Source organism: Silurus meridionalis, chromosome 24, assembly GCF_014805685.1.
Source record: "Silurus meridionalis isolate SWU-2019-XX chromosome 24, ASM1480568v1, whole genome shotgun sequence".
Lineage (NCBI taxonomy): Eukaryota > Metazoa > Chordata > Actinopteri > Siluriformes > Siluridae > Silurus > Silurus meridionalis.
In genome coordinates this window covers 6,140,783-6,162,612 of record NC_060907.1, presented here as the reverse complement: position 1 = coordinate 6,162,612, position 21,830 = coordinate 6,140,783, and the positions used below count along the sequence as shown (strand labels likewise).

The 21,830-nt window shown below is 39.0% G+C and overlaps 2 protein-coding genes across 7 annotated transcripts; one reads left to right on the top strand and one right to left on the bottom strand.

Moving 5' to 3' along the window:
* Positions 1-266: 266 nt before the first annotated feature.
* On the bottom strand, positions 267-6,988 carry rnf11a (ring finger protein 11a). 2 transcript variants are annotated; one of them, XM_046837435.1, is made up of 3 exons: positions 6,711-6,988; positions 3,997-4,154; positions 267-3,710 (listed from the first exon to the last, which is right to left on the bottom strand). In XM_046837435.1, exons 1-3 carry the CDS (start codon positions 6,807-6,809, stop codon positions 3,539-3,541), a joined length of 429 nt encoding a protein of 142 aa, XP_046693391.1. In that variant the 5' UTR covers positions 6,810-6,988; the 3' UTR covers positions 267-3,538. The 2 variants fall into 2 exon arrangements, with proteins under 2 accessions (XP_046693391.1, XP_046693392.1); XM_046837436.1 differs by having other exon boundaries at positions 3,575-3,710; positions 3,854-4,154.
* A 961-nt stretch (positions 6,989-7,949) lies between these two features.
* Positions 7,950-21,456, top strand: LOC124378110 (protein cappuccino-like). Of its 5 annotated transcripts, none has more exons than XM_046837631.1 (9): positions 7,950-7,968; positions 11,613-11,720; positions 11,806-11,981; positions 12,336-12,382; positions 12,533-12,558; positions 13,476-13,554; positions 13,699-13,733; positions 13,852-13,954; positions 20,788-21,456. In XM_046837631.1, exons 2-8 carry the CDS (start codon positions 11,709-11,711, stop codon positions 13,936-13,938), a joined length of 462 nt encoding a protein of 153 aa, XP_046693587.1. In that variant the 5' UTR covers positions 7,950-7,968; positions 11,613-11,708; the 3' UTR covers positions 13,939-13,954; positions 20,788-21,456. The 5 variants fall into 5 exon arrangements, with proteins under 5 accessions (XP_046693587.1, XP_046693586.1, XP_046693589.1 ...); XM_046837630.1 differs by lacking the exon at positions 7,950-7,968 and adding an exon at positions 10,522-10,740; XM_046837633.1 differs by lacking the exon at positions 7,950-7,968 and having other exon boundaries at positions 11,488-11,720; positions 13,699-13,709.
* The last annotated feature ends 374 nt before the right edge of the window (positions 21,457-21,830 follow it).

Sequence of the window (21,830 nt, the reverse complement as noted above, 5' to 3'; positions counted from 1 at the left end):
TGCACTTGCGCGCGCTGCGAGAACAATTTGGGATGGAACTCATGACTCAAGCCTTTAGGAGCGGACCAAGTGGTTTAAAACCGCAGTGGGCGAGAATATTCCAGAAACTTTGATCATTTAGATTATTATTATATAATCTTATAGTATATTTTTATACGTTATACGTATATTTGTATAATTTCTTAACGAATATATAATATAAACGTATATTTTATTATTTAATAAAAACAAAAAACACAAAAAAATAAAACACACACCAACTATAACTAAAACTTGGATTTGTGGAAGAATTGCAATTTATTTACTTTTATATTCATCATCATCATTCATCATCCTCATGTTTACAAACACACACACACACACACACACACCCTAGCAGCCCAGATTCAGTACTACATATTACTGAAGCAAACTTGGCATCAAACCATGTCATGTATCCAGTTCAAGAAAAAAAAACTAAGATGATTGTACTTCACACAAGTTCATTAGGTCACTATTTTCTATTGAAAAAAAGAAAAGAAAAAGAAAAGTCGATATTAGAGCTACATTTCGAAACATAATCGGCTTTACAACCAGACAATTTCTTAATCGTTCGATCAACACTTTACTATTACAAGCCCTAATAGATTCACGTTTTACTTACTCACTTCTCCAGCACTAACAAGGTCATGACTTTATTTAATTACAAGATCTACATGGTCTCTGGTTTTCCCAGGATTGAGAATCTGAAACTAAAACCCAAATTTTTCTGATATGTTTCAGATCTAAATCATCTCAAACAGCAATCTGAGATCTTTAAACAACCACACGGATGGAGAGGACGACAACCTTAAAGTTACTGAATGACCAAATTCGACTCCGGGATAACAATCTCGAAAAAGAAGCAAATGGGGAAAGAAAAAAAGACAAAAATCAACATCCTGAGACGACATGATGGCACTTGGAGATCTGAGAACTAAATACCGTTTACCAGAGACGGAGATCTTAAAGCTCGGACAGTCTACGATCCCGAATTCAATCCTGAATGAAAACATTGCGTTTTCCTTGTTCACTATCACAACGTTTAAAGATCTTGACCAACATTATTTTCCTGAAACGACGACGTCAATCCGAGATCGTAAAAATACCCAAATATTCCCTGACATAACAGACAAAGTATCTGAGATCTCAGAAGAACCAATTATTTTTTCACAGATAACAATTATTCGAGTTTTAAAAATACAATTCCAGACATAACAAACCAAGAGAACAATGATTTGTTGTTCCAACACCAATTTAAACTCTGACGTCTCAGGGGGGGAAAAAAAACAAAACAACAACTCAATTGATCGAAAATCACAACAATCGCATATCTCAGAGAAATCCTAGATTTTACCCCAAAATAAATTTTTGTTTCCTCCAGGGACAACTTTATCAAATCTAGACTATATGGGAAAAAATGATTGGGACCCCTGACTTCTCCAGCTGTATGTGGTTCTTCACACAATTGTTTATTATGTGTCTGAATGCTGTGGCATACAATTTTCCTTCGCTTGAGAGCCAAATCTGTTCCAGCATGGCAATGCTGCTCCTGCACAAAGCCAGCTCCATGAAGATACTTTACATGGGGTTAGAGTGAAAGATCTCCTGCTATGTTTCCAGAAGAGTGGAGGTCATTATAAGGGCAACTGGGGACTTAATATGGAATGAGATGTTCAGAATCAAAATATCTAAAGGAAATGTTAAACGAGATGATCAATCGATTCAGATCTTGAACACAATGCTTCTTCAGTCTGAGATGAAGGATCACAATGGTGCTATAGAAGGATGTTTGCTTACTTGCGATCAATAACATATAATGATTAAAATATTGAAGATATAAAATAGAGACCTTGTTATTACAGAGAAGGAAAGCAGTAAATCAAATATGTGAATCCGTGGTATGTAGTTGAAGTCCTGTAGATGTTAGTGCTTATATAAATCACAGATTAGATCCAACAAACCGGATTCCTTTCAGCCTGAACACGTGAGCGTAGAAGGAAAACTACAAAACTTTGAGCGCACGTGTCTTAAAAAGCTTCAGCTCTCTCGAAATTCAAAAGGTGCACAGAGATGACTGTATCATCCAAACATCTCTCTTAGTGTAACATTCAAGCACACACACACACACACACACAGTGAAAAAACATGAGGTGAAAGTTCACAGCCAGGTGGATTAAGAGCTACATGTACAGTACGTAATGTGTAAGGCAGAAAATAGTAGAAAAAAGTTACAGAGTAGAGATGCGACTTTTTTTTTTTTTTCGCTGATGTGAAATTCCGAGTCGCAATAAACGACACATAGCAACGTGAGAGCGAAGAAAACAGCAGCAGTTCCATGACGTAACTAAACGTACATCGTTAGGTAATACATTACGCCGCCTTATAGGTTTATCTGCAAAAGTACATGACGGCGTATTTTTTCTACAAACATCCCCAGCGAGGACGAACCGGAAAGCTGGAGACAAAAAAAAACAAGAACAAGACATTTTTTGCTTTAAAAAAATTTAAAAAATAGGCGTAAACTTGATTGGAAGGGGGATCTTGCCCAATCTGGCAACGCCTGACACAATAAGGTGCTATATACATCATGATTTATGTAACGTTTTTCATGACGGTTCGGTTAAAGGTGCAAGTTTACATGCGCCCCCTGCTGCACGTAAGGTGAACTGCGCGATAACAATAAACAAACAAACAAAAAATAAGTAACACGCTTATTAATTTCCTTAACCAATTCCACCTCACGAGTTTTGAACAATTTTTTTTTAATAGCTGAGCTGTTCCAGATGTGGGTGGAGCTCATTTCAGGGTGGGAAAATTGGAATGGCATAGAATGAACAGGACTGCACGATGATATTTTATATCACAGTTTTCTCACCAGATCGAAGACGTTATAGGATGAGAATAAACGCAGGAAGTATATTATACAAAGTACAAACTTTTTTTTTTTTAAACAAATCCGTAACGATAACGCATTTTGAGTAGTTTTTAATCTGTAGAGTGTAACAAGGTGCTTTAGAGCGGATTGAGGAAAACCTGAATCCGTGCTGCTCCTGGAAAATGGATAAAAAAAAAAAACAAAAAAAAACAAAAAGAAAGCAGATCTAAGTGCAATATATATTAGACTGACATGTCACATGGCACATTCGCTTCTGCCGTTTGTCTCTAATTATAGAGAGCTGTGCTTCAGCAGGATATTCACGGCCGCTCGAGCACAGTCTTCACGAGGAACTCCAGAGGCTAATTCTTCCTCGGGTGGACTGCACGGTGGGAAAGAAAAATCGGCTGAGCACGTGATCGCTTTTCATCGACCACGTTTGAATGTAATGATCTGACCAGTGTACCAATATACGTCCTTAAACCAGTCTGATCAGCTTCTATATATATATATATATATATCCTCTAACCAACATTTAAATCATTTCTTTTCACACACACACACACACACCTCCCTCCCCCCATCGTGACCCTCCGGCTGACTCGACTGGCATGTTCCCCCGTGCTGGCGTGGCTCAGAGGCTCAGTTGGTCTCGTAGGAGGACAGCAACGCGGCGTCCACCGGCTCCATGCAGGAGGGGCAGGTGAAGGAGCGCATGAGCCAAGCGTCGATACAGTCCATGTGGTAGATGTGCATGCACGGCAGGAACCGGATCGGGTCTCCGTACTCGAAGTCCAGCATACAGATCACACACCTGGGAGAAGAAAATACACACACACACATTATATATATATATATATATATATATATATATATATATATATATATATATATATATATATATATAGAGCATGCTTGTGCTTCACAGAGATATCATTAATCATCTATTCTAATTACTTTCACGGGGGTTGTGGAGATTGTGCTTGTTGTGGTTGGGCTGAAAGTTGTGGTGGTAAGTGAGAATGTGGAACGTGTTGAAGGTGGTGGTTTGATGTATTTTTTTATATAGTGCTGATTGTGCAGGTTGTGTTGGTACAGACTCTTTGATCTTCTTGTCGGACGGGTTGAAGATGCCACGAGGGAGGTGCTGGATGAGGCCGATGCGCTGAGCGATCCGTACCTGCTCTTCCTCCGTCAGCTGCGTGGCCAGTCGGGTCTGACTGGGCGTGGGGTGGTACACGGGCTCCTGCACACGCTCCTGTGCACCACACACACACACAGAGATTATATTAGACCTAAAAGTCTCAATCGAATCCTATTTAAGGAAAAATATTTGAAAACACCTCTGATAACATGAGTTACGACGTCAGAACAGCTCGGAAACCCGTTCTCTGGTTACATGACCAGAAATTAGACTGGTATTCGAACGATGTGTTTCCTTCCCCAAATTCCACATCTGACCTTGTTGCCTGGTAATGGAAGCTACAGAAACCTTAGCCTGCCAGGATTAAAGGTCTCACACAGAGTCTAACCCTCTGCAAATGCCAAGCCGAGCCGAGAGGAAGCTTACGTTCTAATTATACAGAGTGTTATTCACAAAGCATATGCAGCTTAATATCTCACATATTAGATCTGAGCCAGCCTTAGGTGAAGAAAAAAAATTATTATTTATATATATATATATATATATATATATATATATATATATATATATATATATATATATATATAATTATGATCAACTCTATTGTAATCTGAGCAAATTGAAAAACCCTGTCTTCAGAATTTAGGCCACACCCCCTACTGACGAGTCTAACGAGAGATTCTGCTTCTAGATGGAGTGAAAGGAGTGTGTGGGGAGTGTGTGTGAGAAGGAAGCATGTATGGAAGCAGTGGCTGAGCAGTGTGTGTGTGTGTGTGTGTGTGTGTGTGTGTAAGCAGTGTATGATAGGTGAGTGTGTACTACCTGAAAAGTCAGAGGCTCTCTCTGGAGGAGACGAGTGAGTTTAGTGTGTGAAGAATCACTAAAGTGTGTGTGTGAGAACTTTATAGTGAGATAGAGGCTCTTAATAAGGAGATAAATCGGTATGTTTGTTTGTGTGTGTGTGTGTGTGTGTGTGTGTGTGTGTGTGTGTGTGTGTGTGTGTGCGTGCAATATATTTCCAAAAGTATTGGGTCACCCGGTCACGAGTACGGTATGTGATATTTGAGAATCGCATTCCACATTTATTCCCAATGTGCTTTTACAATTCCCTCCACTCTTCTGGTAAGATGTTCCACTGGCAGGTACGAAGGCAGGAACTAATGTAGGTGAGAAGACCTGGGGTGCAGTCAGCGTTTACATTCATCCCAAAGGTGTTCAGTAGGGATGAGATCAGCGCTCTATAGCAGGCCACTCAAGATCTTCTCTCCAAATCTTGTAAAGCAAATCTTCAAGGAGCTCACTGTGTGCACAGGGGCATCAGCGTGCTGGAAAAGGTTTCGGGTTTCCAAGTTCAAGTGAATGCAAAATTTTATTATAGCGCCATCTAAAGACGTCCTGTACAATTGAGTGCCTACAGATTTGTGGTAACAGTTTGGAAAGGAACCACATATAAGAGGAAAGGTGTCCCAATATTTTTGGAAATATAGTATACAGTAATATATGTATACTTTTGTGCAGACTAGAATTTTAAGGGTGAGTTTATTTCAACAGAAAGAGAAAGAATATGAAAAAAATCCAAAATAAAAAAACTTTAAAGAAAGGTACCAACCAGCAAGAATTCTGACCCCCACAGACCCGTTTTAGTCCTTTTCCTTTAAGAAATTTTTAATACCAACTCATTATATATACAAAAAAATAAAAATAAAAAAAAAACTTTTTCCATGTTATATTTTGGGTCATTGTCATGCTGGAGGTTCCATCCACCACCCATCTACAGTGTTCAGGTTCTCATCCATGATTCTACAGTGCATGACCCTGTTCATGTGGTGAAGTTCCTGTACCCTTAACAGCCCCAAAGCAGAATGTTTCCTCCTCCATGTCATATTCAGCATTTCTCTGCCTCCAAACACGGAGAGTCGAGTAGATGCCAAAAAGCTCAATTTTGGTCTCATTTGACCACATCACATTCACCCAAGCCGTCTCTGAATCATTCAGGTGTTCATCAGCAAACTTTGAGCTCCCTTGAGATCATTAACAAGCTCCTCCGGTGTAATTCTGGTCCCTCACCTTTCTCAGAATCATCCTTACCCCATGAGGTGAGATTTTGCATGGAGCTCCAGAGCGAGGGCGATTGACTTCTCTTATATTTCTTCCATTCTCGATTTATTGTGCCAACCGTGGTCTGTTTCTCACCAGTTCTACAATCTTGTCCCTGAAATCCTTTTGGCAGCTCTTTGGTCTTTCCCATGGTGGTGGAGAGGTTTGAATAGAAGAGGTTGATTCTGTGACTGGTGTCTTTTATACACACAATCAGTTGATATTAGAAGTTCTTTTTTTAAAGGAACACGACTAATTTGGGTGTGAGGGAGTCAGAATTCTTGCTGGTTGGTTCAGGATTAAATACTTATTTCACTCGATCAAATACAAATTAATTTATATATAATATAAAAAAACTATTGGGATTTATTTGGATATTCTTTCCCTCTCTGTTAAAATAACCCGACCATAAAATTCTAGACTGTTCATTTCTTTGTAAGGGGGTAAAATAATTATTTTCCCCACTGTAAACATGAGGCTCACCAGGGTTTAAAAAAGGGTTGTATGTTTGAGAGTCTGGGAAACAGACAAGTATTGTGTGTGTGTGTGTGTGTTGTGTGTGTGTGTGTGTACCTGATAGGGAGGTGGAGGTTCTCCAGGAAGACTCGCTCCCTCAGCCTCATTAAGCAGGGACAGATCATCAGCACTCTGAGAGGAGAGACAGTTCCCCATCGAGCCGAGCAGCAGACCAAAACCCCAAACACAAACAATCTCTGAATAAGACCTGTCTATCTGTCTGCAAATCTGTCTGCTTAGCTCTCTCTCTTTCTGTCTGCTTGTCTGTCTGTTTGTCTTTCTATCTGTCTACCTCTCTGTCTGCTTGTCTGTCTCTGTCTGCTTCTCTCTCTATCTGTCTGTCTGTCTGCAAATCTGTCTGCTTATCTCTCTCTCTCTGCTTGTCTGTCTATCCGTCTGTTTGTCTACCTCTCTGTCTGCTTGTCTCTATCTGTCTGTCTGCAAATCTGTCTGCTTATCTCTCTCTCTGCTTGTCTGTCTATCCGTCTGTTTGTCTACCTCTCTGTCTGCTTGTCTCTCTATCTGTCTGTCTGCAAATCTGTCTGCTTATCTCTCTCTCTGTCTGCTTGTCTGTCTATCTGTCTGTCTACCTCTCTGTCTGATTGTCTGACTATCTGTCTACCTCTCTGTCTGCTTATCTCTCTCTCTCTCTCTCTCTCTCTGTCTGCTTGTCTGTCTATCCGTCTGTCTCCCTCTCTGTCTGATTGTCTGACTATCTGTCTACCTCTCTGTCTGCTTGTCTGTCTGTCTGCTTATCTCTCTCTCTCTCTCTCTCTCTGTCTGTCTGCTTGTCTGCCTATCTGCTTATCTCTCTCTCACTATGTCTCACTCTTGTCTGTCTATCCGTCTGCTTGTCTGTCTACCTGTCTGTCTGTCTGTCTATATGTCTACCTGTCTGTCTGTCTGCTTGTCTGTCTTTCTATAAACAGCTAGTCGGAAGTCACACAGCAGCAGCTCGCTGGGGATTAACGTTAGTATATTCCCGAAAAAAACAAAAAAATTAAAAAAGCCACTTCAGGTGAACCCGAATATCCAGAAGGCCCCTCAGTTCCACCTCTCACACCTCACACACTCTCTCTTCATGTGTGTGTGTCTGTGTGTGTGTGGGAAATCTAATCGGATGAATATTTTTAGGTGAGACCTCTTGTCGACTCCATCTCTCCTTTCGCAGTGTTTACAAACTGCTAGAGCGGAAGTAGTGGAGACGGAAGTGGAAACGGTGCATTGTGGGAAATGGAGTCACGCCACCGCAACGTTCAGACCGAGAGAGAGGCGGTATAAATCTTTAAAACTGAATCACTCTTCGAGACGAGGTGTGGGTATTTACAACGAGTTTTAAATAGTATGTCAGTAAAAAAGGATTAATTTGTACATATTTCCCATTTATAATTCACTGCTAGTAATTACTACCGAGGGAGCGCCAATGCGCATGCGCAATAAGGGTCCAGGCGTAGAAATCCAATGGCTGTAATAGTGATTTTTTTTTAGTCATTTAGACCATTTTGTTCAACTGATGGGAAATAAAATTAAATATAAAAATGTCAATAAACAGATCCCTAACACATCTACATACACAAACTTTGACTATAGTTCCAATAATGACAATATGATAAATGCAGATAAAGACAAATTACAATAAACAGAACGAGTAGCTTCACCTCTCATATCTTCTGGTCCGTGTCATTAGTTCTTTTGTCATGTGACTCCGATAGTTATTGTGACTATAACGTCACTGAAAAAACCTGATCTATTGCATTGTGTATTGTCTATGGAAGTCACGTGATAAAAGAATGGACAACTCAAACCAGAGGACTTGTGAGATGAACTACTCAATTTGTGCTGTGGAATGCACTGCATAGCATCTGTGGGAGTCACGTGATAAAACAGCGAACGACTCGGATTAGAAGAGTTGAGAGATGAACTACTTACTTCTGTTTCCTGCACATAATCAACTGAGATTTTGTGATGTTTTGCTCTTGTGCATCCAGTAGAAAGTGAATGGATCAGTCTTCTTCTGAGTCACACTGAACATGGTTTGTTTAAAATGATAGAATCATCACTAGTCTTGACTGAATTATAAGAATACTACTGTAATCACAAATGTTTATTTATTTATTTGTTTATTTGTTTGTTTGTTTATTCATTCATTCATTTATTTAAGTATTAATCAAAGGACAGTGTATTTGGATTAAACTGTCATCAGTTGATACATGAAGAAAGAAAGCAAGCAAGTAAGGAAGAAAGAAAGAAAGAAAGAAAGAAAGAAAGAAAGAAAGAAAGAAAAAAGAAAGAAAGAAAGAAAGAAAGAAAGAAAGAAAGAAAGAAAGAAAGAAAGAAATCTAATAAAACTCTTAGAGGTAACACATAAGTGGATGGATGAATGGATAGAGGATTAATAGAGAAAGAAAGAAAGAAAGAAAGAAAGAAAGAAAGAAAGAAAGAAAGAAAGAAAGAAAGAAAGAAAGAAAGAAAGAAAGAAAGAAATCTAATAAAACTCTTAGAGGTAACACATAAGTGGATGGATGAATGGATAGAGGGATTAATAGAGAAAGAAAGAAAGAAAGAAAGAAAGAAAGAAAGAAAGAAAGAAAGAAAGAAAGAAAGAAAGAAAGAAAGAAAGAAAGAAAGAAAGAAAGAAAGAAAGAAAGAAAGAAAGAAAGAAAGAAAGAAAAAAAGAAAGAAAGAAAGAAAGAATGAAAAAATAAAAAAATAAAACTCTTAGCGGTAACACATAAGTGGATGGATAGATGAATGGATAGATAGATGGATGTATGGATAGATGGATGAATGGATAGATAGATGGATGACTGTGGTAAGGAAAAACTCCATAAGATGGCATAAGGGCGAAACCTTTAGAGGAACCAGACTCGAAATAGAATCTCATCCTCATTTAAATCTGCATAGGAAGTTAGTTTCTATTTTAGTCACATTATAGCAGCTATAAACAGTATATTCCTCTCCCTTTCTCTATTTTAGAGTTAATAATACAACAAAACAGCTGCTGTGTCATGTCTCATACACCTGATGGTTTATCTACAGTAGAAAAGCTCTTCTGTCCTGTAGCTCTTTAATGGAAAACTACAAAATCATTAGAGATTTGACACTGGACTCATTCCATATATGTTTATCATATAGTGAAATGTGTCCTACTTAAAAGCTAAAAGCTACAAGTTATCAATTATTGATTTAATATATAACAAAGAAATCTGTTTATTATTAATTAGATGATGTGGACCAATCAGTATTGAAGTCACTATTACTATAGCAACCAATAATAATACCAGTGACAGTACAGCTAGTGATTAAGATCTTAACAAAAAATAAAAATAAAAAAAAGCGAGCAGGTACAATCGCACTGAATCATAGTACTTTCAGTTTTGTATGCTGGAAAATGTGTGAAGGATTTGAGAAAAGTGCGATAGAGAACTGTGCTATTTTTACCCCTCAAAACCCCCTCCTAAAACCCCCCTTAATTGTTTTTCCCCAATTTTATCTTATTGCATTGCATTTTATTTCATTTCATTTTATTATGTACTATTTATTTTATTTTATTTCAATTTATTTAATTTTATTATTTTCTATTTAATTTTATTTTATTTCATTGTATTATTTTCTATTTAATTTAATTTAATTTAATTTAATTTAATTTAATTTAATATTTAATTTAATATTTAATTTAATATTTAATTTAATTTAATTTAATTTAATTTAATTTAATTTAATTTAATTTAATTTAATTTAATTTAATTTAATTTAATTTAATTTAATTTCCTTTATTTTTTTTTAAGAACTTCCCTTAACACCGACCGCAATAAAAAAAGTGCGCATGCGCGGAAGCGAGTGGTCTGTGTGACAGTGAGGACTCAGCTGTCAGGCGCTCTTTCTAAACCTGTGGGATTTTTTTTTTTCTTGGGTTTGTTCCGTATGAATTTTTTTCTCTGTTTTTGTTTTGTTTTAACTTTGTTTTGACTCAGTAAACACGTTTGTACGTGCAAAAAAATCCAAACATTGTCATTAAGGAGAAAAGCAATTTTTGAGGAGAGATTAATTGTTCATCAAAGTGACACAGTAGATCATCAACATCAAGGTAAGTGACAGCTGGATTTATTATTAATAATAATAATAATAATAATAATAATAATAAAGAAAAAGAAAAATTGAGAATAATTAATCTTACTCATGTACACATGGGTGGGTGTTGGTATGATTCAGCATACAGCTATAAAACACACACACACACACACACACACACACACACACACACACACATTTATATATATATATATTTGGTTATAATGAAAGGGGATTCCCTCCTTCACAGCAGTAATCCTCCACTCCACCTCGTCTAACTCACACCAGCATCGACTCTCCTCCAAGGCAAACATTGTTTTTTTTTTTTAATTTAAGATTAGTATTGTAACAATATACAGTAATACAACAAATATCATTTATAAATGTATTATTATACTGTATTACTGTATACTGTAATGTATTTTTTATTTTATATGAATATTTTCATATGCATTATCTGAATTTACATTATTTCTTATGGGTCATCGCTGAACAACTCCCTCCAGCTATTTTATTACCTACAGTAATAAAATAATACAGTGTAATAGATCTCTTTAATAACAATGAAACACATCGATACTGCTTACTGGAAAGTGTTTCACGATCGCTCTCATTAGCAGTCAATAACCACATTGTTCCTCTTTCCAGTTGTCATAACAAAAACAAATGACATCAATGCCTTTAAGTTTATGCAGATCGAAACTGAGGGGGAGGCGTATAAAAAACAAAACCAGCGAAGCATCCAGTCACTTCTTCGCTTATATTCTTTCAGAAAAGAGCTTTCACAATCCCAGATAGCAGCAGCTAGTGTGTTGCTGAGGGAATCTATTGCCAGATAATATTATATCAACATTAAGAGTATGTGTTTGTGGATGGTAATAATTCCAGGTTCAGGTCATTGAAGAAAAAGAAACAGCCAGAAGCTGACCTACAAGGAAAGAATCCTCCCTTCCGGTTGACAAGAAGAAGAAGTTTGTAGACACCATGGGGAGCAAGGTATGAGCTTGTGGTGTTGGTTTTTAAATATATATCCGACTCAGTTTTACTTTTAATAATACTCTTGTACTCATAACCTATAAAGCCAGCACCACCTCCACCTCCAGCACCACCTCCAGCACCACCTCCACCTCCACCTCCTGATACGCTACGCTGTTCATCCTCTCTACCACCCTGCCGTCCTCCTCCTTCCTGCCCTCTGGCAGCAGCAATGGTCTTCGATCAAGGGAATGCCGCGAACCCACCACCCAGCCAGCAGCAGTATGTATGAATACTAACAGCAGATCGATGTGGTTTATTATAGAATCGTCTCTCGGATGAAATTTTACACCATCAAACTCATTTGTGACCATAAAAAGAGGCATTTTTCTTTTACTTGTTTTTTCCTCCTGTTTGGACGTTGCTGAGTTCCACCCGTGATGATTCAGAGCTGCTCACATCTAAAATTTAGAGTCATGAGATATGCGTCACACACTCCTGGAGCAATTTTAGATTTTATATTATTTTGATTGCTTGCCTTTTTTTTTAGTACATTGTACAGGAGTGGCACTAAAAATAAATAGTTTACAATATGACTGCAGTATGTCTCTCTCTTTCTCTCCCTCTCTCTCTAAGGTCCGGCTCAGGCAGTGGTAATAGGAATCAGCCTTCTCCAGCAGCAGGTAGTTAATACTCCTCACATCCCTAATCGAATAAAACCAGATGCAACCAGGGCGCGATCTCAGTGTTGTGCCAATGACGATTAAAAAAAATGTCTTCGGGTGTTTATTTTTTTGTCCTGACCATCAATTCATGTGATATGTGTTTTGCAGTTGGGGTGATAACGACCGTGAACCAGGTTTGTCCAAGTTATCACAGTTATGCTACTTGGCAGACGCCATTATCCAGAGCGGTTTACAGATGATTACACGCTGTTTTCATCCTTCCCCTTTCTTTTATCACACTCTCTCTATTATCACCAACCCTTTGTCTTAAAAGGAATCTCCTCCATTGCCAGAAAGCCTTTGAGGGACTTAAAAAAAAAAAAGTTATGCTAATAATAAGCTGAACGTGTTGCATCTGTGATAATGATGCTTTCCGAAACCAGAATCTGAAATCATAGCCCTAATAATAGTGTTCTAGCTATAGATATTTCACCAGAATGCTTTTGTGACATCAACTCTTCCACGGCCTGTTCCCGGGTCATTACCTGGTGTTTGGGGACCTCTGCTTTAGTCCATCATTCTCATACATATTAAATATAATGGCTTGTTTTTGTGTAATGTTTCAAAATAGGGATCAATCAAATAGCAGCAAAATTTGTATCTGAATATCCAAATGTAAAAAAAAAGACTGACACAACAAAAAGTCTAGTGCTAGATATAGATGCCAGGATACACACACATGCATCTTCTTCTTCTTCTTCGTCTTCTTCCTCTTCTTCTTTCAGCTTTTCCCATTAGGGGTCGTCACAGCAGATCATTCATCTCCAAACCCCCCTGTCCTCTACATCTGCATCTTTCAAACGATTTTCCTGCATGTCTTCCCTCACCACATCCATAAACCGTACACACACACATGCATGCACACACAAATACAAACACACACACACACACACACACACACACACACAGGATTAAAAAGATTCACGTCCGATTATTGATCCATTGAGATGTGTCCTAATCTGTTCAAGTCACCTCTAAATCGTCTCTGACTTTTTTACTTTCTCTCTCTCTCTCTCTCTCTCTCTCTCTCTCTCTCTCTCTCTCTCTCTAGAATGGTTCTACTGTCCCCTTGCAGGAGACAAATCCCACGTCCACATACATACCCGCTCCAGACACTCTGCAGACCCAGCGTAAGTCCACTCAAGGCTCCCTCATTAACGCTTCTCATAGTGTACATTTCTACATTTCATTCTATATTACAGAGTAACTGCTCTGTGAAAGGCTTTTATTTTTCTTCTCAGAACATTTGCTTTGTATTTTTATTTTATTTCTAGAAGAGGACCAGGTGAGTCCAGAGGATGCTGAAGAGGTCAGAACACACACAAAACCTTTACATTTAGAAAGGGATGTGTCTTTAACCTAACTTTACATTCAGATTTGATCCTTTATTGAACATTGTCTTTATGTTGCTTGTGTAATGTTTGCAGCTGAATGACCCGGTGCAGGAGAGCGCGGATGGAGAAGGAACAGGGGATAGCGATACGGCTTGCGTGGGAGCTCAAACAGCCCCTTGAAAATACCAAGTAACAGGTAAGGAACTAATATATATATATATATATATATATATTACATAATAATCATAATATTTTAATCAATATATATATATATATATATATATATATATATATATATATATATATATATATATATAATAAATCGATTAAAATATTTTATCGCACCCACCGTATTTTCCGGACTATAAGCCGCTACTTTTTTTCCACTCTTTGAACCCCGCGGCTTAAACAGTGAAGCGGCTAATTTATGGATTTTTCTCGGTTTCACAAACTTTAAGCCAAAAAACTGAACCCCATAACATTAGACCAATGAAATTGCTGAACGGGTTCAGGTGAACCAATGAAACTCTTTATATTAAATCAGGTGCGCTCCCACTGAATCGGGCCGCACCACATCATAAATATGGATGAGGTTCCTCTGACGTTTGACCTGCCGCTCACTCGGACTGTCTACAGGAAATGAGAATCATTAGTCACGCTGAAAACATCCGAGCATGAAAACACACACTTCACCTGTGTTCTGAGCTGCACAGCATCGGGAGAAAAGCTTCACCGATGGTGATTTTTAAACGCACGACGATGCCAAAAGATAAACTCCCGAGAGAAATTGTTGTGAAAGGAAGGAGGAAGACAGTGAACAATGACTTTCTTGGTAGGCTACTGTTTAGATACAAGCCGTGTAACAGACACTGTCTTTCATTAAAGCCTGTGTAAAGTTCATTAGTTTCAGTGTAGACACTGCGGCTTATAGACAGGTGCCTCTTTCACACCAACTACCTGCATGTCTTCCCTCACCACATCCATGAACCTCCTCCTTGGCCTTCCTCTTTTCCTCCTACCTGGTGGCTCCATCTTCAGCATTCTTCTACCAATATAATTCATGTCCCTTCTCTGCACATGTCCAAACCATCTCAATCTCGCCTCCCTCACCTTGTCACCAACCTACATGTGCTGTCCCTCTAATAAACTCATTTCTAATCTTGTCCATCCTCGTCACTCCCAACGAAAACCTTAACATCTTCAGCTCTGCTTCCTCCAGCTCTGCCTCCTGCCTTTTACTCAATGCCACTGTCTCTAATCCATACAACATCGCAGGTCTCACCACAGTCCTATAAACTTTCCCTTTCATTTTTGCAGATACCCTACTATCACAAATCACTCCTGTCACTCTTCTCCACCCACTCCACCCTGCCTGCACTCTTTTCTTTACTTCTCTAACACACTCTCCATTACTTTGCACTGTTGACCCCAGGTACCTGAACTCCTCCACCTTCTTCACCTCTTCTCCCTGCAACCGCATCACTCCACTGCCCTCCCTCTCATTCACACACATGTACTCTGTCTTACTCCTACTGACTTTCATTCCCCTTCTCTCCAGCGCATATCTCCACCTCTCCAGGCTCTTCTCAACCTGCTCTCTACTCTCACCACAAATCACAATATCATCTGCAAACATCATAGTCAGGAGACTCCTGTCTGACCTCGTCCGTCAACCTGTCCATCACCACTGCAAACAGGAAAGGGCTCAGGGCCGATCCTTGATGCAGTCCAACCTTCACTCTGAACCAGTCTGTCGTACCTACTGCACACTTCACTGCCGTCACACTGTCCTCATACATGTCCTGCACCACCCTTACATACTTCTCTGACACACCTGACTTCCTCATACAATACCACAACTCCTCTCTTGGCACTCTGTCGTCGCTTTCTCTAAATCCACAAATACACAATGCAATTCCTTCTGTCCTTCTCTATACTTCTCCATCAACATCCTCAAAGCAAATAAGGCATCTGTGGTGCTCTTCCTCGGCATGAAACCATACTGTTGCTCACAGATGGTCACCTCTTCTCTCAGCCTGGCTTCCACTACTCTTTCCCATAACTTCATGGTGTGACTGATCAACTTAATTCCCCTGTAGTTACTGCAGGTCTGCACATCTCCCTTATGCTTAAAGATCGGTACCAGCACACTCCTTCTCCATTCCTCAGGCATCCTCTCCCTTCCAGAATCCTGTTAAACAATCTGGTTAAAAACTCCACTGCCATCTCCTAAACATCTCACGCCTCTACCGGTATGTCATCTGGTCCAACCGACTTTCCATTCTTCATCCTCTTAATCGCTGCTCTCACTTCCTCCTTACTAATCCTATCTACATCCTGCTTCACCAACTCCACATCCTCCAACCTTCTCTCTGTGATTTTCCTCATTCATCAGCTGCTCAAAATACTCCCTCCACCTTCTCAACACACTCTCCTCACTAGTCAACACATTTCCTCTCCATCCTTTATTGCTCTAACTTGCAGTACATCCTTCCCAGCTCGGTCCCTCTGCCTGGCCAATCGGTATAACTCCTTTTCTTCTTCCTTAGTGTCCAACCTCTTATACAGCTCCTCATATGCCTTTTCCTTGGCTTTCGCCACAACCCTTTTACCTGCTGCCGCATCTCCTTGTACTCCTGCCTACTTTTCTCATCACTCTGTCGATCCCACTTCTGTTTTGCCAACCTCTTTCCCCTAATGCTCTCCTGCACTTCCTCATTCCACCACCATGTCTCCTTGTCTTGCTTTCTATGTCACACCAAGTACTTTTCTAGCTGCCTCCCTCATCACTCCTGCAGTAGTTCCCCAATCATCCGGCACCTCTTCACCACCACCGAGCCCCTGTCTGACCTCTTCCCTGAACCTCACTACACTCTTCCTCCTTCAGTTTCCACCATCTTATTCTTCTTTCAATCCTTACATCCCTACTCTTCTTCTTCGCCTCCAAAACCATCCTACAGACCACCATCCGATGCTGTCTAGCTACACTGTCCCCGCCAACACCTTACAGTCTCCAATCTCCTTCAGGTTGCATCTCCTGCATAGCACATAGTCCACCTGTGTGCACCTTCCTCCACTCTTATCGTCACCCTATGATCCTCCTTCTTCTTAAAATACGTGTTCACCACTGCCATTTCCATCCTTTTAGCAAAATCCTCTCCTTAAAACCATACCTACCCATCACCTCCTCATCACCTCTGTTCCCTTCACCTACATGCCCATTAAAGTCTGCCCCAATCACCAATCGTTCTTTCCTAGGTACACCATCTACCACATCATCTAATTCACTCCAGAATCTTTCCTTTTCCTCCATCTCACAGCCCACTTGTGGAGCATAGGCACTGATGACATTTATCATCATCCCTTTAACTTCCACCTTCACGATCATCACCTTATCAGAAACTGTCTTCACCTCCACTACACTCTTACTGTACTCTTCCTTCAGAATCACCCCTACACCATTTCTCTTCCCATCCACACCATGATAAAACAGTTTAAATCCACCTCCAATGTTCCTGGCCTTACTCCCTTTCCACTTGGTCTCCTGAACACACAGCATATCTACCTTTCTCCTCTCCATCATATCAGCTATCTCTCTCCCTTTACCCATCATACCAACCCTAACCTCCACTCTCCTACACTGCTCCTTTCCCTGCCGTCTCTGTAGACGTCTTCCCCCTCTCCTTCTCCTCCTTCGGCCAACAGTAGCCCAATTTCCACCAGTACCCTGTCGGCTAACGATACCTGTGGCGGTCGTTGTTAACCCGGGCCTCGACCGATCCGGTATGAAATTCTCCTTTGTGATCCGCATATTTGATTTGGCACATGTTTTACACTGGATGCCCTTCCTAACGCAACCCTTTCCATTTACCCGAGCTTGGGACCGGCACTAAGAGTGCACTGGCTTGTGCCCCCCTAATGGCTGGGTTGCTTGGATGAAGAATCTACTTCTATGAGAACACACGTGGTCACAATACTATAGTAAACAGAACGTTTGCACGAATGCAGCCTGTCTGAGGGATTCACTCCAATAAGGACCTGTTGATCGCGTGTTGTTCATGTGATGCTCGATGTTCACAATGCAAGTTATCGCTCGTAATGCAGGTTAAATTTTAATTACAATTTTTACTTGTCCTTCAAAGCATTCATAAAGCATGTTAGTCACAAGGGTTCACTGGACGTAAATCATCAGGACACCAAACGGAACTTTTGATATGTTTCCACACGGATGGATTTAATTGCCGGATGTGTTCATTGTTGTGCTTGATTTTAAACTTCAGTAAAATGTTTAGTGATTAAAAAAAAAGAGTTTGAGTTTAAAATCAAGCACAACAATGAACACATTATATATATATGTGTATAAATGTGTATAAATGTGTGTTGCTTTCAAGGATTTTATTTTGGCATTTTATATTTATTTCTTTATATTTTTAATAAAAATTGTCAAACTTGAGTAAATACAAAATGCAGTTTTTAAATGATGATTTCATTTATTAAGGAATCATCATTTATTTTTTTGGAAAAAATCTTTCCAAACTTGCCTGGCCCTATGTAAAAAAGTAAATTGTATTATATTCTAAAATAGTTCTATTCTATTCTATTCTATTCTATTCTATTCTATTCTATTCTATATAAATATTGTTCTTTCCTCTTGCATGAAAATGCTAAAGACTCCATAGCACTAGAATCTGGTTAGCGGCTAATGCTATAATGCTATTTTTTTGTCCAGCCTCAAGAATTTCTCTTAAAAGAAGAAAAATCCTGACAATTCCACATATCGAGGAAGTGAATAAATGAAAGATGAAAGGAATGAAGACATTTGTTAGTGTGCTGAAATAAGCAGAACAGTTAAGTAGATTATATTTTAAATATTAAATGTAAAACACATACAAAAGTAATCTGTTTAAATGTTAATGATCACAAATGTTCATAATAATAATAAACTGCATTAATAAAATCAGCAAGTGATTTGATGTTTTGCATTTCTTCTCCCCCTTAACCATAATGAGGTACGTACTGAAACGTGAATTTTGTGTAGCGTTGTGTAGCGTAAACCCCTTATATATATTATTGCTGATATATGACATTTTTTCCATTCTTCCTGAGAAAAGAGAGAGAGAGAGAGAGAGAGAGAGAGAGAGATATGTACCATGAACTTGAGTAAAAGTAGAGCTGCACTTGGTCAAATATTACCATGTAAAATATTAATGTGTTTCCTTTAAACTTTCACTTCAGTAAAAATACAAACGTATTTGCCTTTAAATTCACTTAAATATCCAAAGTACTATAATTGATTATGGCTATAATGTCCATTTATTATTATTGAAAAGATGCTAATGTGACTCTCAGCACACCGATCTATTAATAGAATGATATTAATAAGTCAAACACTGATTGATATCTATTACAATGATCATGTGAAAATCTTCAAATCCAAATCCGATTTATTGGCCAAGTATGCATGACCAAACAAGGAATATGTTTCCAGTTGACCAGTTTCCTGTTTGCACAGCAATACTGCACTGAAACAAGACATAGACAAATACAAACATGATTTCAACTAAGACAACTAAAGGACCAAGTATATATGTACACAGTCAGCCATGACAGAAAGTGACACAATAATGCACTGATTGTCCAGTTGGATAAAGAAGCAAATTGCACATGGATATGTGATTTCAAGACTAATGCAGTTATGATAACACATAACACAAGTAGACATAACTAACTGGCCAAGCAATCAGATTGTACACATTGGCCATGCCAGAAAGTGGCATTATAGTGATGTTTCAGCTAATTAAGAAAAATATACTGCACAAAGTAGAGCTAAAATTAGTGGAAGTTGTAGCTTAGTAAAAAAAAAAGATGTTGGACTACTGACTGGAAGGTTATGGGTTCAAATTCCAGCACCACCAAGTTGCCACTACTGGGCCCTTGAGCAAGACCCTCAACCCTCAATTTCTCAACTGTATAACTAAGTTGCTCTGCATAAGTGTGTCTGCCAAATGCCTTATGTGTAGTAAATTAAGTAATAAAACTGCACATTTTAGAGTGGCCTTTTATTGTGGCCATGCTGAGGCACACCTGTGCAATAATCATGCTGTCTAATCAGCATCTTGATGTGCCACATCTGTGAGGTGGATGGATTCTCTCGGCGAAGGAGAAGTGCTCACTAACACAGATTTAGACAGATTTGTGAACAATATTTGAAAAAAATAAGCCTTTTGTGTACATAGAAAAAGTTTTAGATCATTTAGTTCAGTTAATGGAAAATGGGGACAAAAACAAAGTGTTGCATTTATAATTTTGTTCAGTATAGAATCAAATAGAATAGACGTTAAAAACCAACGAATGATTTTAAGTCTCAGAAGAGGAAAAGCAAAACTGCAGTCATGATCCAATGAGCTCATAAAAGCTGGTCACTCAATCACAAGAAAAATGATGAAGTGCACAGAATATCTCCGTGTTCTCATATTTATATCCTGATGCCACCTGGCATCCATTTTTTTTCTGACCTCCCTGAATTCCCCTTATTTCTTTAGATCTTCTTTCTCTTTCCTATATTTTTAATTGTTTCCTGACCTCCTGACCTTTGTTCTCAACCACTTGTTAAGATTCCAAATTTGGCCTTCGTGTTCTCCTCAGTTAATCTTATTTTCAGCCTTGTTCTGTTGGAACTGCATTTGTATAAAACCCTCTCTTTCTCAGATTTTCCCTCATTTGATTCTTGTGCTCTGTGCCTGAACAATCATTTTGTGGCCTTTTTGCCTTCCTGCATCTGCAATGTGTAAATTTCTGCTTTCATTCTCATTTTTATTACTGTTTCTATTCTACTACTATTGGGTCAAGCTAATATCCTTCTACTTCTTCTTCTTCTTCTTTCGGCTGCTCCCATTAGGGGTCTCCACAGTGGATCATCCGTCTCCATACCCCCTGTCCTCTACATCTGCCTCTTTCACAACATCTTATGTCTAGTCCATTTTGATGTTGACTCTCACTAACTTTTCTTTATTGATTTCTTTTATCCAGCTTCTTCTTGCAGAGGTTATGGCACAGCTCTTAGGAGCGTTCTCCAAAAACAGTATCGTCAGTTTCAACTCGACAAGGTTGCACATTTGATTGAGCATCTATCTACCCCAACTGTTCCAGATAACCCCTTCCTGCCTGCTCGCATCCTGCAGCACACCTTTACACGTGATACGGGCACACAGACCTCGCCTGACCTCCCTGCTGTTTTCCACCAGGACACACAAACTGGCGATGAAGATTCTGACGGCCTTTGCACAGCTGCATCAACTCTTCCTCCTCTCACTCCGCACTCCACATCTTCTCCTGATCCTTCCTGCTGGTCTCCAACTGATTATTCACCAACTTCCCCCATTCTATCATTTACTAATCATCTTCCCATACCTTCTAATGAGTCTGATCTTGATTGCTCTCCCATGTCTTCTCCAACTTCTAAGGCCTACGAGCTTTTTAACCCCAATAAACCTGCTTAAGTCTGGTTGCGTGATGGATTGTAGCCTGTTAGAAGACTGGAAGTCCTTAGTTCACCTCTCAAAAGTATTTGTGTCTATAAACATCTCATTACCATCAGAAATTTATGTTGTCATTGTTCACAAACAAAATCATCAAAATGTTGTCGTGTTGTTTGTATGATGGTGCACTGTTTCAGTATTTCTTGATATAAACTATGGTTTGGATCACAATAATTGAAAATGCACAAAGATGAATTTCTTCTGTTTGGCATCTTTACATTTTAGCAGAACAAATGTATTTATTTGATTGCATATTTGATTTATATTGATTGCAGGACACCGGACAGGATTCACACTTTTACTGTACTGTACTAGTGTTCGTTTGTTTCCTGGTTGTTCATCCATTTTCAGAAATTGTAATTCGCCAATTGAAGGCTTAAAAGATTCACCAATGACCTGTTTTAGAAAACTGGTTGATAATTGGTTGATCTCATGGCGTTCACTCGCCCTAATTAGCGACCTTCAAGAATCATCTGCACAATTGATCAATTTAACACATTTACGAAAAAAAGTTCAATAGAAATGTATGCTTAA